The sequence below is a fragment of the Drosophila melanogaster genome, chromosome 2L (assembly GCF_000001215.4).
Source record: "Drosophila melanogaster chromosome 2L".
Lineage (NCBI taxonomy): Eukaryota > Metazoa > Arthropoda > Insecta > Diptera > Drosophilidae > Drosophila > Drosophila melanogaster.
Window position 1 is genome coordinate 1,283,057 of NT_033779.5, and position 15,138 is coordinate 1,298,194.

General features: G+C 44.3%; 1 protein-coding gene across 2 annotated transcripts in view; it reads left to right on the top strand.

Moving 5' to 3' along the window:
* The window catches only part of robo3 (roundabout 3), a 40,180-nt gene extending 26,640 nt beyond the window's left edge, over positions 1-13,540 (top strand). The window contains exons 4-13 of one of the 2 annotated variants that reach the window (NM_001382178.1): positions 1,550-1,834; positions 2,248-2,388; positions 2,450-2,581; positions 2,689-3,993; positions 4,105-4,203; positions 4,445-4,685; positions 5,077-5,237; positions 6,399-6,672; positions 9,592-10,541; positions 11,927-13,540. In NM_001382178.1, the coding sequence (NP_001368960.1) occupies positions 1,550-1,834; positions 2,248-2,388; positions 2,450-2,581; positions 2,689-3,993; positions 4,105-4,203; positions 4,445-4,685; positions 5,077-5,237; positions 6,399-6,672; positions 9,592-10,541; positions 11,927-11,997 (3,659 nt within the window). In that variant the 3' untranslated portion in view covers positions 11,998-13,540. Of the gene's footprint in view, positions 1-1,549; positions 1,835-2,247; positions 2,389-2,449; positions 2,582-2,688; positions 3,994-4,104; positions 4,204-4,444; positions 4,686-5,076; positions 5,238-6,398; positions 6,673-9,591; positions 11,632-11,926 lie in introns of those variants that run through there. The other variant, NM_134748.4, reaches the window with a different exon arrangement.
* Positions 13,541-15,138: the final 1,598 nt, after the last annotated feature.

The window sequence follows — 15,138 nt, forward strand, 5'->3', positions numbered from 1 at the left end:
CCCTTTAACCATGACCTCTGACCCGGGAGTCACGAGGAGAATGGAAAAGCCGAAGCCAACAAGGACGAGGCCTACACAACTTTTGCCCAGTGGCACTGAACCTGACACTGATTATGACTTTGATTAATTTATTGATGGTTGGCGTGTTTCCCGCTGTGTGGGCTTCCTTTTTTTTTCCTTTTTCCGGTTTATTTCAGGGCTCTATCAAAAGTTTGCCACGACTTTAATGGAGGTTGGCTCCCCTCTTTGATTCATGCTGATTTATTGCGCTTCAACTTTAAATTTAATAACAGTCATGGTTTTAGCACATTTTGCATAACCAAGACGGGCAAACTAAACCAAAGCAAAAACGAATCTCAACCGAAAAAATGTGTAAAAGAATTCGCTTATTCACTTTGAAGATTAAAAAAATGAAAATAAAGGAAGAGCGAAATTTAATTTACGTAAAAGCTGCTTTCGCTATGGATTTATTCGTTGAATTTCTCAGCCCACATATATATACATATACTATACTATATTTTTTCGCTGCACAAAAGGTTGCTTTTGAGGGCAAACGAGAAGAGTCGAAAAAAGCGGAGAAATTCACTTCGCTTCGCTTTTCAAGTGCTTGAAAGTTGCTTGATTTATTACACCAGAAGCACAAATACTCGCAGCACCGCAGTTTCCCAACTTTCCTTCTTTCGATTTGCACACAGGACAAATAGAGCTCTGAGGTGTGTGCAGATTACTCCACTCCCCGCTGACCACGCTCTCAAAGGACATAGGACAAAGGACGATAAGAGGCAGAACCAGCCGAATTATCCTGCCGCTCTGCGCTTTTGTCGCTCCAAATCTGCGACTGCTGAAGCAAAATGTTGATAATACTCTGATTTACTATGCAAAAGGAGGGGGAAAATAGAGAGCTCGGAAATGCGTTCCGGGAATAAATGCAGTTGCGATGATTGTGGCACAAAAATGCTCGAAAGTAATGGCAAATAAAGTATGAAAGAGATCTTAAGGATGGAAATCATTTTAAAGCAGATTACGTTGGAGTATCTCAGCTATAGTGAAATGCATAAAGGTTTACAAAGATAATAAAGACCGAACTTACATTTATATAAGTGATAAAACCCAATAAATATTCTATATAAATTTTTTCGGCTGCAATATCGAACCTAATTAAATTAGCCTAAAAGCTGCGTGGAAACCGCTGTCCCTGATGGATTTTTTTTTACAAATTAGAGGGTCATCTTTCCCAGAATTTCCTCGTTCTCCTCCATGAGGCGCATAAAAATCACATTTATGCCATTTACCCACGATTTATCTTTGCTGTCAGGCCGCAAACACGGGCTTTCTCGCACGTTGAGAAAGAGGGATGGCCAGGGGTCAGAGGTCAAGGCAACGGGAGGGACAAAGAGACACCGACGTGGGGCATTTATCATGCAAAAACCCCCCTGGTAATTTATAACCCCCAACAAATGGACATGGCCCAGGCCACACACACACTCTCCGCAATAATCATTTGCTCATCTTTCAACCACTTGCCCATCTTCTCCATCCCGCCATCCAGTTCTCCGCGATGAGTTCCGCCTGGAGCCGCAGAACACACGGATCGCCCAGGGCGATACCGCCCTCCTCGAGTGCGCCGCCCCTCGGGGAATCCCCGAGCCCACAGTCACCTGGAAGAAGGGCGGCCAGAAATTGGATTTGGAGGGCTCGAAGCGAGTACGCATCGTTGACGGCGGCAATTTGGCCATCCAGGATGCCCGACAGACTGACGAGGGTCAGTACCAGTGCATAGCCAAGAATCCTGTCGGGGTGCGCGAGTCCTCGTTGGCTACACTCAAAGTGCACGGTAAGCGATTAAACCCCTTCATCAAGTGTGCTTTTTAACATCTAGAAAATAATGTTGATAATGTTGATAATTTTAAGTACTTTTTTTATATAATTTATAATACTTGTTTCATATAAAATCTTAACATAATCCTAAAACTTAAAGTTAAGCTCTCAGTTTATTTATATTTGTATTCCTTACGTAACATTCCTCGTTAGTGGTCTTATAAGGCCCGTGTGCCCTCATGGGTTAAGGACTAGAAAAGGGTCCTTGGCCGCCGTCCAATCCAAGCACCTCCAATCAATGTGTCATGTCCAATTTGCCGGAATGTGACTAGGGTTGGGTTCGGCGTGGTAGAAAGCGGTCTTATTGGTTTGAGGTTTTTTGATTAAATTGCCGCTTATCATTTCCCACGTTGGCTGTTTCCATTGCAGTCAAGCCGTACATCATCCGGGGTCCGCACGATCAAACGGTTTTGGAGGGCGCCTCGGTGACCTTTCCCTGTCGAGTGGGTGGTGACCCCATGCCGGACGTACTCTGGCTGCGAACCGCCTCGGGTGGCAACATGCCATTGGGTAAGCTATACAAACAAGGGATTTTTAATTGAGTTGTTGCTTAAAGAATATTATTTTAAAGATCGCGTGAGTGTCCTGGAGGATCGGAGTCTGCGACTGGAGAGGGTCACCATTGCGGATGAAGGCGAGTACAGTTGCGAGGCGGACAATGTTGTGGGCGCCATCACCGCGATGGGAACTTTGACTGTTTACGGTAAGCTCCTTTTTGTAAGATCCCATTACCCGATTATAGACAACCGCTAGTTGGGCACTTTAGCTAATTAGTCTATCCCTGCTCCTTCCCCCGCACACTCACTGTAGCCCCCCCGAAATTCATCCAACGTCCTGCGAGCAAATCCGTGGAACTCGGCGCCGACACATCGTTCGAGTGTCGAGCTATAGGAAACCCAAAGCCCACCATCTTCTGGACCATCAAGAACAACAGCACGCTGATATTTCCCGGAGCCCCGCCCTTGGATCGCTTTCATAGCCTCAACACTGAGGAAGGTCACTCGATACTCACGTTGACCAGGTTCCAGAGAACGGACAAGGATCTGGTCATCCTGTGCAACGCCATGAACGAGGTGGCCAGCATTACCTCAAGGGTGCAGCTAAGCCTGGACTCTCAAGAGGATCGACCACCGCCGATCATAATCTCCGGTCCGGTTAATCAAACCCTACCCATCAAGTCCCTGGCCACACTTCAGTGCAAGGCCATCGGTTTGCCCAGTCCCACTATTTCCTGGTATCGCGATGGAATACCAGTGCAACCCAGTTCCAAGCTGAACATTACCACATCCGGGGACTTGATAATATCGGACCTCGATCGACAACAGGATCAAGGCCTATACACCTGCGTGGCCAGCTCGCGGGCTGGAAAGTCCACTTGGAGTGGTTTCCTCCGGATAGAGTTGCCAACCAATCCGAATATTAAGTTCTACAGAGCCCCGGAGCAGACTAAGTGTCCCAGTGCTCCAGGGCAACCGAAAATTCTGAACGCCACTGCCTCGGCACTGACCATTGTTTGGCCAACCAGTGACAAGGCGGGAGCATCGTCATTCCTAGGGTACAGTGTGGAAATGTACTGCACCAATCAGAGCAGGACTTGGATACCCATTGCATCGCGTTTGAGTGAGCCGATTTTCACGGTCGAGAGTTTGACGCAGGGAGCGGCTTACATGTTCATTGTTCGAGCGGAAAACTCACTGGGCTTCTCGCCACCCTCCCCCATATCGGAACCCATTACGGCGGGAAAACTTGTGGGCGTGCGGGATGGTAGTGAAAGCACCGGGACCTCACAGCTCCTCCTCAGCGATGTGGAGACCTTGCTGCAGGCCAACGATGTTGTGGAGCTACTGGAGGCCAATGCCAGTGATTCGACGACCGCTCGACTGTCTTGGGACATAGATAGTGGTCAGTACATCGAGGGCTTCTATCTGTACGCCCGGGAACTGCACTCCTCCGAGTACAAAATGGTTACACTGCTCAACAAGGGTCAGGGGCTGAGCTCCTGTACGGTGCCTGGACTGGCGAAGGCCTCCACATACGAGTTTTTTCTTGTGCCATTTTACAAGAGCATCGTAGGCAAGCCCTCGAACTCGCGACGCATGAGAACTTTGGAAGATGGTAAGGATCTAGTGTGCCATCCTCTGCTCGTTATTGAATCTATTTCTTTCGGATTTATTATGATTTATTGCTTATCTGCTGGCATTAACTTGGCTTCAACTTCTTTCGCAGTTCCGGAGGCACCACCTTATGGCATGGAAGCCATTCAATTCAATCGCACCTCGGTCTTCTTGAAGTGGTTACCTCCACAACCAAATCGGACTCGCAACGGTTAGTAAATATTTTAATTGTTAATATAAGCTTCTGAGCAGGGATCTTGAACATTGGTTTGATATGATAACTGGTTTTTGGTTACCAAACCAGAAATGTGATAGACCCTGTTCCGATTCCCTTATAATTGAACCACCAAATAGCTCGGCTAAATCCACTCGTTGCGGATGAGTTCTCAGCTCTTTGTTTACATTTAATTTCATTTTCTCTGTCCAACCGCCCAAATATCCCCGTGGCACAGGCATCCTCACCAGCTACAATGTGGTCGTCAAAGGCCTGGACGTGCACAATACGACGCGGATATTCAAAAATATGACCATAGACGCGGCCGCGCCCACCCTGCTCCTGGCCAACCTCACCACAGGAGTCACCTACTATATCGCAGTGGCGGCTGCCACGCGGGTGGGAGTCGGACCCTTCAGCAAGCCTGCCGTGCTCCGCATCGATGCACGCACCCAATCCCTGGACACTGGCTACACGAGGTGAGTGGGCTGCACTGGGAGAAAAAGCCATTTTTGTACTCGAATTAAATATAAATCGAAATAATATCGTAACTAATCACTTGTTCTGTGACTTAATTTTATAATAAGTTACATTAATTCGAGATACTCGTTCAGTATGCTGGAACCTTTTGTTAAAATTTTATTTCACACCCGAACTTTCGCCAAGTGTAGGCTTTGTGGGCATCGGGCATTGTGGAGCTGCTCATTTGACTGCCAAGTGTCGCTTCGGGGTCCACATCAATCCATTAACGGCCAACGACAATGGCCAACGACTTTTGCGACCATTAAACTAAGCCTCCGCCCGGCACGTACGGAGCTCCATCCTGGATAGCGTTCTCATTCCGGGTTCTTTATTGTGTGCCTATTGCAGATACCCCATCAGTCGTGATATTGCCGATGACTTTTTAACGCAGACCTGGTTTATCGTCCTGCTGGGCTCCATCATTGCCATAATTGTGTTTCTATTGGGCGCATTGGTTCTATTCAAGCGCTACCAATTTATCAAGCAGACCTCGCTGGGCAGTTTACATGGTGAGTGAACTTTAATTTAAATTTATACTTATTTCCATTTTGTGCACTTCTTTTGGGGGGGGAGCTTGTTCTTTTTGTGTAAGGATTTACGGGTGAGTTGATGTTTAATTTACTCGCGAAATGGGGGATGTTTAGTCGGGATAATGGTCGTAGTATTTAAGGTTTAAGCGGCTTAAAAACTGTCTATACTCTAAATGAACATTTATGATCACAGCCATAAGTATCGTTTGCGTCACGAAAATGTTCAAATATAGAATACAATTTGCATTCTCTGAATTTATTTTCCTATACTAGTATTCTACCTCTGAGCTCCTTCATCTGGATGTACTCCCCTCTTTTATTGGACCATCTCCATTCCAGCCTGGGACATGCAAGCGTTTTGCTTCAGCTCCTCCTCTCCGTAATCTATGATTTATGACTGAGCATTTATGGCCGGTCTCAATTAGGTTGCCATTTTGTAAGCCACAATAACTGCAGACATCGAGACACGCACTCATAACATTGTACAGACTCGAGAACCAAAACCAAGGGTAATAATCTTTGGCAGTAAGCCACAGCGCCAAGATTAAACCGACTATAAAAAGATAAACAAGCCACGATAACTGGAGCAGAAGTCGTGGAGTCTTGGGGGTAGTCGTGGGAAAGGGTGGGGTTTATATGGCTTATAAGAACGACAAATGCTCACGTGAAAATCACATCAATTGTCTGACTGGGAAATTCTAAATATAGTTAGAAAACAAGTCGTTTTAGCTGACTATGGGGAACTAGGGATACCCTATGAAGTAAGAGCAGCAGAATGAAGTCAAGCAGCAGAATGAAAAATATGCTTAAGGATTGTTCTGCAGACAGATTCACAGCCTGGATAGAAAGCACACAGATACCAAGATTATCAAGACCAAAGGTCGTTTCAGAAATCAAATGCGAACTTATTCGCTCAACCCATCTACTTAAGCTGAACTACAGGGCATTTGCTATGAGGTTGGAAAACGGCGTGCAGGAGCTCTTGCCAATTGAATATAAAAAGTAATTTCCGTCTTTTATTATTTGCACGTTACAGCACAAGCTGGGCGATTTTAGTTTTAACGAGCCGTAATCATTGCCAGCCCCCACATGGAAGCCATTTCGATGTATTCAGTCTCCCGTATGTACTTTTTATTTCAGGCAATCACGCAATCGGAACCGTGCGAAAGTTTCCAACATTGCCGCTAAATGGAGGCGGAGCCGTCGGTGCCGGTGGCTCAAATTCGACAGCCGCAGCTGGGCAGAGTGGCCATGGCCTGTGGATCGATCCCACCAGCGGCGTTTGGCGACAGGCAGCGGGTGGCGGCAATCCTGGCGGAGTGGGCTCGTGTACGACAAAGGAGCAACTTCCGGGATACGCACAGGCCACCGCCCAACAAGGACAACAGCCCACGCTGCTACCCGATTACGAGAGGTGAGTCTCCGACTGTTTATCTGCTCAGGAAGTTGCCTTAATATCCTGTCCACGCCTCGCTGACTGTTTAATTACAATAAAAAATTGGCGAGCATTGGTAAAGGGATGTAGGATAAAGGCTCGTTCAAATAAAGGGTGTGCACTTTGAAAAAAATAAACTAGTTAAGCTAGTGATGCCTTTCACTCCAGATCAATTATCCCTGCTACTACTAGGTGCCTCTTAACAGATATTTCTGCAACGAACTTCTTGTAAATGGTGATGTGGTATATTTTTTTTCTTCCGTGTAGTAAGAAGCCGACTACTTGGTGTAAGTAAAAGATCCATAGCACTATTTACGAGCCGGGTCGTAAAAGATATTTTGTGGAGCTGCAACCGCTGCCACCATAAAGATTCCCCAGCCAAAACCGAGCCACCCTCGCAATGGAGGACCTGAACCCTCTGCTCCATTCGAAAACCGCCGCAGCAACAACAAACGCCATTAAATTGTTACACTCGAACGGGTTTTACTTTGGGCCATGGTAACTTACTCCGCCACGAAATGTTTACGTTGGCAGGAGCAGCAATGCAGCCGTTATTTAATTTCCATATACGCAATTCGTTCATATTTCCTGGGGCTGTTTTATCTCCCTGTTTTCTGTATTTTCGTGGGGGTTTTCTTTAAAGGTTAATGAATTTTCCATCTGGGAAATGCATTTCAGTCGAACGGACTCTTAACCTACTTTTATTTAAGTCTTTGGCAAAGAAAACATGTTTAACTTAAAGTGACTTGAGTATGTAACTAATCCTCGAACTTATTATCTATAAAAAATTCCTTAAATTTGTCAATTCGTAGCAATATTAAGTAGGATTATTCTGTCGGTAAGTTAAGAGAACTCTTAAAGTTTTTGATACCAATTTCAGATTGTGACTATCAGCCAAGTAATTCAAATGTTTCTTGGAAAATCCTATGAAAGTTTCGATGAAGATTTTCATGTGAGCGCTTTAATTCCGGCTGTCCATTTATTTGTATTTCCCATTCCATTTGGATTTTCTTTTCACTTTTGCTCAGGAATTTATATAGGAAACAAATTTTCTTTTGTTTCCTTGCTGTTTGTTTAAGCTTAATGTACTGTTGTGGCAACAATAATAAAACAAAGCAGTAATGCAAAAAATAAAACAAAATCCAAACAAGGGGCAATAAAAAAGTGGCAACTGCTGGCGACATATTGCTGTCCCGCTTCCCCCTTACACCTGTCTCACTCTTTCAAGCCGGAAAACTTTAGCGTATTTATTTGCGGCATTTTACGCATTTATTTGTTTAGACTTCCTTTCTGCGTTCCTCGAGTGAAACATCCGCCCACCTTTAACCCCCCACCCACACGCGCTTTTCCTTCCACTTCACTTACAATTTGGAACAATTTCTACCACCCTCGCATAGCGAGAAAGCCTCCTCCCCCCCTCCCTCGGAAAATGCGCCACCCCCTAATGCTGTTGCCACTTCCGTTACGCGATTTTCATTATTTCCGTTTCAATTTTTCCGTTGTATTCCTGGGAACCCAACTTTCCTGCCACTGCTCACTTTTAACAACGCTGTAAAGTCGTAAAAAGTATAGAATAAGCGCTGGAATACCAAAACAGGATCTTCTTTTATTTTCCTTGTTTACATAAACACTCGCCAGAAGTTCCTTGCCGAAACACGTGCGTCATTATCCAAAATTTCCAATTAAAATATTTAATTTCTTTCGCGGGTTGTCTGATTCGGGGAGTTCTTAACAACCACCCCGCGGAAAACGCAATTTTCACCGCTAAATTAACAATTAAAAATTGATAGTCCTCAGGGAAGAAGCACAAACTCCTCGCATCTGCATATTTTCATATTCCCCCCAGTGTCCTTGAGGCCACCGCTTAATAGCTGGACCCATTCAAAATTACTTGGCATATTCTCAGGCGTCTTTCGGAATGTGACATTTAATTGTCTCGAGTTTTAACGGTGTGGATTTTGACATATTTTAGATATTACCATTCGAAAGCGTCATCAATTGCGATGAATTTCATGAAAGTTCTTTTCACCCCAGTTGTTTCCAAACAATCCGAACCACCATGAAATGGCGAAAAGTCTTCGCATTTTGCAGCGCCACACTCCGCATTTCAAACATTTTAGTAAATTTTTACGAGAACTCATTGGAAAGAGCAGAGCGATAGATAAGCATTATCTCATTAGCTAATTAGTGTGCAGAAATTTGTGCAATAAAAAAGTTTTCCCCGCTTTTCTGTCTCGCGAACGTTGATTTTTCGTGTTGGCAGGAGAACTCGCACGGCTAAAAGTTTGATTTGAATGGAAGTCCTGCTTTTTTTTTGCTCCCAAATTGGTTGCTCCCCGTTCTTTGGCAGCTCCTCCATTTCCGGTGTTGGCCCATTTTAATTCCAGTACCTTCTATGCGTAGCTCCCTCTAATTACGAAGTTGAATTGCTAATGGGGGGAATTTTGTATTGTATTTGCCATATTTAACCAAATTGCAGTGGCAACGGTGGGGGTAGTGGTGGCGCATTCAAAGGGAAATTGCAACGAAATTTTTAATGAGTAGGTGTGAGACGGGCACAATTTCCGGAGTGGCATTCAGTGCCTAACAAAAGCAATTTCCTCCCATCAACAACAACATCGAATGATTTATGAAATCGGTGATGTGAGCGCCAGACAAACATAAATCCGCATAAACCTATTTACACAGCAAATTATTTTAACCTCAAATGTTGTATCAGTAAAGTTAAACCTAAAGTTTTCTAAAGTACGCAGTGGAGTAGCAGTTTCGGATAATTATGCAGCTACAACTTTGACAAACTCTATATTCTGCAAGCATTTCTCCCAGTGTATTTATCATTCACACTCATGTCTGCACTGAATCAATTTTAACTGCTGATTTCATCCCCTCCAATTGCAGACTATCACCGCTGAATATGCCCGATTACGCGGAAGTCGCCTGCTCGACATTCAAAAGCCCCACACACGGAGCACCGCCGATGGGTGGTGGTGGTGGTGGCCAGTCGGCCTCCCTGTACGACAGCTGTGGGGCCTACGCTACCACCAATGTGGTGGCCAATGTAAAGCTCTACCAGAACCGCTATGCGACAAAGCCGAACCAGAGCAGCGGCAGCAATAACAACAATCACCAGGGCAATGACTACCAGTCGACCGGGATGTACTCCGCTCCACCGAGCGCCCACTACGGATGCTTGGAGCCAAAGCAGCAGCAGCAGCAGCAGCAGCCCAATCTGATGACCACCTCCACGGCCAGCACGGCCATCTTGACGAACTCGCCGGCCAAGGTGAAGAAGATCAACATAACCGAGAACAAAATGGATCAGCTGGAGGGCAAGTCGGAGCGGACGAACCCGTTCAACCAGCAGCAGCAGCTCCTCCTGGCCAGCAACGCCCTGAAGCAGGGACTGGGCGCCTATGCCAACACCACCTTGGCGGCTCAGATGGCCAGTGGAGGTGGAGCGGGCACCTTGAGGCGCCAGCGTCAGCCGAAGACGCTTTACAAAAGCGAAAACAATATACTGGGCAAGTCTGGTCTGCGGCAGAACACCATGAATGCGAGTGTAGGTGCTCCCAGCAACGGGCAGATGGACTTCCTGACCGGCGGTCCTCCGTCGGAGGGCGGAGACTTCTCCGGACTGGGCCTCTGCAACTCCACCAACCAGCTGCTTAACGACTGGGCATCCAGTGCCTCGATCGCAGCTCCAGGGGATTATCATTTCGGCAGCAAGCAGCCCAGCAAGCAGCACCTCTACGTGAAGGCCAAGGATGGCACCTGGTCGGCCGTCAGTTCGGATGCCTATCAGTCCTTCAAGCATCAGCAGCAGCACCATCCCTTCCTGGCAGGATCAGGTGACAACACCAAGTCCCTAGCTAGTGTAAACAGCTTAGCTGGCGATAGCAAATTCCTGAGTAGTTTTGGCTCTAGTGCCAATGTCTAGAGTCAACCTTTAAGCTTGGGTCAATCGAAAAGTGCTCAATAAGTTAGAGGATTCTAGTGGATTCCCAGAGGATAAGTTGTAGGCGTGTATATCCGTTTGGCGGGTGGAAGCTGGGGTTGTGGAATGTTGTGAAGGTTTGGTGGGGATTGAACTTCTCTAAGAAATGTGTAATACCTTTTCGTTTTAACTCCAGTATAATATGATTCCAGCTGACCTAGCTAGCTATCCGTAGAGCAATATATAAACGCCAAAACCCTCATGTACCCACCCATAGCTCGATTAGACTTCCACCATCCGATGAAAGTCCCCAAATCAGAATCAACAACGAAATGTATGTAAAGAGATACAGAACAACCGGAGTAATTGGCTTGTAAATATAACTCCCCTAACTATATCCTATATATGTAAAACCTTAACCCTAAAGCATTTAGAATATTGCATTTGGAGCAAGCAAAATAACATTAATTTACACAAGAAACCAGAAAACAACCCAAATAGCACAGACGTAGTTGAAGTAAGTACAGCGATGGAAATCTTTAAAAGTTTGCAGCAAACCATTACGAACTTTTGCAGAAAGTGTTCGTTCCCACAGATAAGGAAACCAATGTTGAAGCCAAAAAAGATGAATACCCAACCCTAACGAAAATATTACTTAGAGTTACATGAAAAGCACGATGAAAAGTTAGTTGTGTGTGTTGAAAATATTGAAACTCACCTCCCGCAAAAGCTAAATAAATGCTAATAATAAGGCTGTTAAATGTAAAATATCATAAACGATTCAAGAATGAATGACTAAATCTACATTTAATCCGTGTAATTAAAGCATTAAAATGTAATTAACTGACACTAGATTTAGTTTGAATAGCTAAAATCGGAAAACCGACAAGAGAGAAAAGCGAAAGTGCAAGGATAACAGCAAATAGGGGGATTTAGCTGGAAAAAGACAAAATAATTCAACTAATCAATTAATTGATAAATTATGCAATGAGAAAACTAAAAATAAAAAGAAAAAAATAAAAGCAATCAGTATCTGACAAAGTACAGTGCGTTTCGTATTGGTAGGATCGGATTTAATTCGTAATTTATTATTGTGTATAGATTGATGGTAAGTAATATTTTTGGTAACAAGCTTGTAGCTTTGATAATTGATAGTCAGTTGGCCTTATTTAGATGCAAACTAGCCGTCCCAATTAGATACTCTGCCCATTTTAGTTGCAAATCGCAGTCTACTTAGCCGCACCGCTAATTTTTTGTGGGAAAACGCGCTCTAATGTGTGCGCCAATTTTCCATTTCAGCAAGGACAATTTGGCGGCGACACAGTTGTGCCTACATGATACTGGACAATTCGATGGATTTTGTGATTTGAATTCATTCGCTCGCCGTGCTTGTGGGCGGAAAATTCAGGTAAGCCAACTATTCTGCGGCCTGTCCACAAAACTTTTCACTGATTTTCGGGGAGCGGTGAAAGTGCGAGTAGTCGTATTTTTCCCGCCAACCGAACGACCGACCAGCTAATTAATTATGCACTTTGCCCGCCAGACCCAAATCCCAATTTGTCCTACAAAATCATTAATGCAGGGCTCCCTAATGAGGCATTGTCCTTTTCCGCCGAAACCCATGCATTTCAATAAAACATTTGCAATTGCGAATTCACGATAAACAGAATTATTTTAGATTGCTGTCTCACTTTGTTTGCCATTGATTTTTTATTGCTCGTTTTTGAATTGCCAGCATTGTTGCAAATTGTTGCTGACAGTTTATGATGTCTGTTTTTGTTGTCCATAGACCAGCGCTTTGAAATTAAAACCAAACGAGGCTTTAAAAAAAATAATGCACTCATGTTTGCATGGGGAGAAGTCAAATGAAATGAATATCAATTTGATTAAATGAAGCGTAATGTTTTTCAACTTTTTATCACCATGGCTCGATGAAATGCAGAGTACAGCTTAAAATGCTTAAAATGAGTAATAAAATAATATATAGTTTAAGTCGCAGTAGTAGGATGAGCTTTAAAGGTTATTAGACAAACGCTTTGAAGTTCATTTAAAATATTGCAAGTAAATGTTTTAGACAGTGATTCTAACTGCTCGTATCTTTAGTTTGGCTAGTTTCCTTGAATGGAATCCCCAGTTGTTTCACATTTCCCTGGGAAATTCGGATCTTTAACTGCAATGTCGGCTTATTACCCTTAGATGAACTTTAAGCTTTTGCCGCTCGAGCAGCACCAGCTGCACTGGATGCCCAAATGCCCAGGATAATGTATCAGTGACCAGGCCCACACCATTAGCTTCGACACCCCGAATGGATGCCCTCCAATATCTCCGTTCCCCCATAGCTCCACATCCCCATTTTCCGATTTCCACATCGCAACCCACGCACATCGCATCTCCAGCCGACTGGCCAGGCCTAAACTACAAATAGCCTTGGTGTCCGAAACACTGGCTACCGATTGCCATTGCCACTGGCCAGCCGATAAATAAGCCCGAATTTATCATGAACACGGAGCGGAGCACACATTCTCCGGACTGTCCCATATATCGTGGGACTATAATAGCAGTGGCAGCCTCATAATTTTTGGCACCAAATTGCCCGATAGGCGTTGAAGCGTTCAATTGAATGTCGTCTAGCCGAGGAGGACCTTTCCTTGGACCATGTCCATCCACGCCCACTCTGCTCGCCCCGCCCAACTATTGTATAATCAAAACTAATGGTCTATAAAGAATCAATTCTCAATTTGTTTAGCCAGCTGCTGCCCGTTCGAATCCGAGCCGAGGACACGAGCGAACAGGACAATGACACAGGATAATGCTGCAAAACGCTCGCTTCCATTGCGCCAACTAAAAGTTTTCACTTCCCTTCGATTTTCCCCGCTTTTCCGGCCCCTTGTGTGTGTAACACATGCGACGAATAAAATTTAAATGCATTTTGTAAATAGTTCCATATTGAAAGTTGTTATTATTTCGCCGGGGGCAATGTGTGGGCTTACAGTAAGTATTATGTATAACTTTTGGTTCTTGTGGAAAGCTGGAAATGTAAAAGTATACTTATTTAATATATTAACAAAGAGATTCGGAAATTTCCATTTCAGTTAGGGTTTCGCAGGACTCCCATTTCCCAACTTAGGTGTAAATTCTGCTTTCTGTAATAGAAAACTCGTTGAGAGTGAATACAAATATGTATGTAGACCTGCCTTATTAGCGATATTTGCACAAATAGTTTCCGTAATTTGATGCATCGTAAAAACATTGCAGCTGTGATGTGGGGATTGGAATTTTTGATGTCATTATGCTTAGGCAGTCGAGTCTGAGAGCACTTTGGGTGGGGTTGGGAGTGAAAGTGGGAGTGGCAGGACAAGCGGCAGGACGAAGCACTGATTCAGCAAATTTGCCATAAAGTTTAATCAGCAGCTTTTGGCAGCATCGCAAAAAAGCTCGTAAAAGAGCAGAGAGTCACTCGCATGCGGGGACAAAGTTTTATGCGCATTTGAGTGACCATAAAAATGCTCCATGGACTCCAGTGAAGTGTCCTGTCAGGGCTGCGGAAAAGAAGGATAACGCACAACAAATTGAAGGACAAGTCCCGCGAAGTCATCTCCACTTGGACAATTTCTTTTGCAATGGCTTGCGATAAGGAAATTATGCCAAGGCAATTTGAAGAGAAGTTTGTGGCCACAGATACGAAATTCAAAGAGCATCGCAATTAATTGTAGAAAAAGATACAACATTTTCCCTTATAGTTAAATATCATGTGCAGGACATGATATTTGCTGTGTAAACCAAACCCCTTAAAGTCACTTAAATTCGCAAAAGGTGGGTTTTAAGCCCATTGGACCGTTTCTATAACAAGTGACCTTTGCTATTGTTTCCACCCAAAACAACAACTAACTTTTAGCACACAGCATGCAAAGCAAGGAAATTTTGGAAAATTGCCTTTCGTTTCGTGCAAAACCAATTTCATTTGGACTCTCCGACGGACAAAAAAAAAAAAAAAACAGCAGGAATTTAAGTGCAGCAGACAGAGAATCGAAATGGGAAATGGTCCAGGAATGCTGGAAAGGGAAAAAATCTGCCAAATCTAGTGGGGAATTCTCGTATATTGTGAGGCAGAGCAAACATTTTAATTTGTCCATTATGTTATTTTTTGATTTTTCGGCTTTTTCCTGGCATTCTCTCGGCTTTTCTACCCCGAACACAGGCACAGCTTAATTGAAAATGGTCTGCTTAGCTCGGAAGGGGCGCCCCCAAGGGTTGATTACACATTTCTCTTTCACTTTCTCCCCAGAAGTTGAGTCCTTTGCTACATGCACACACTAATTAAATGCCCCCAACAGAAAGTTTCGGCTTCCAAATGAAATGCTGGCCGTGGTTTCGGCTTTAAATGGCCAAACTTACATGCCAAGTTAGTCAAAAAGTTTAATTTGACCGTTGCAACTTACACATCTTGTTCTTGAGCAGTTCCTCCCTGGCTTCTCCCTTTCTTGGGTAATTAGCAAAATGCATTAAAATAA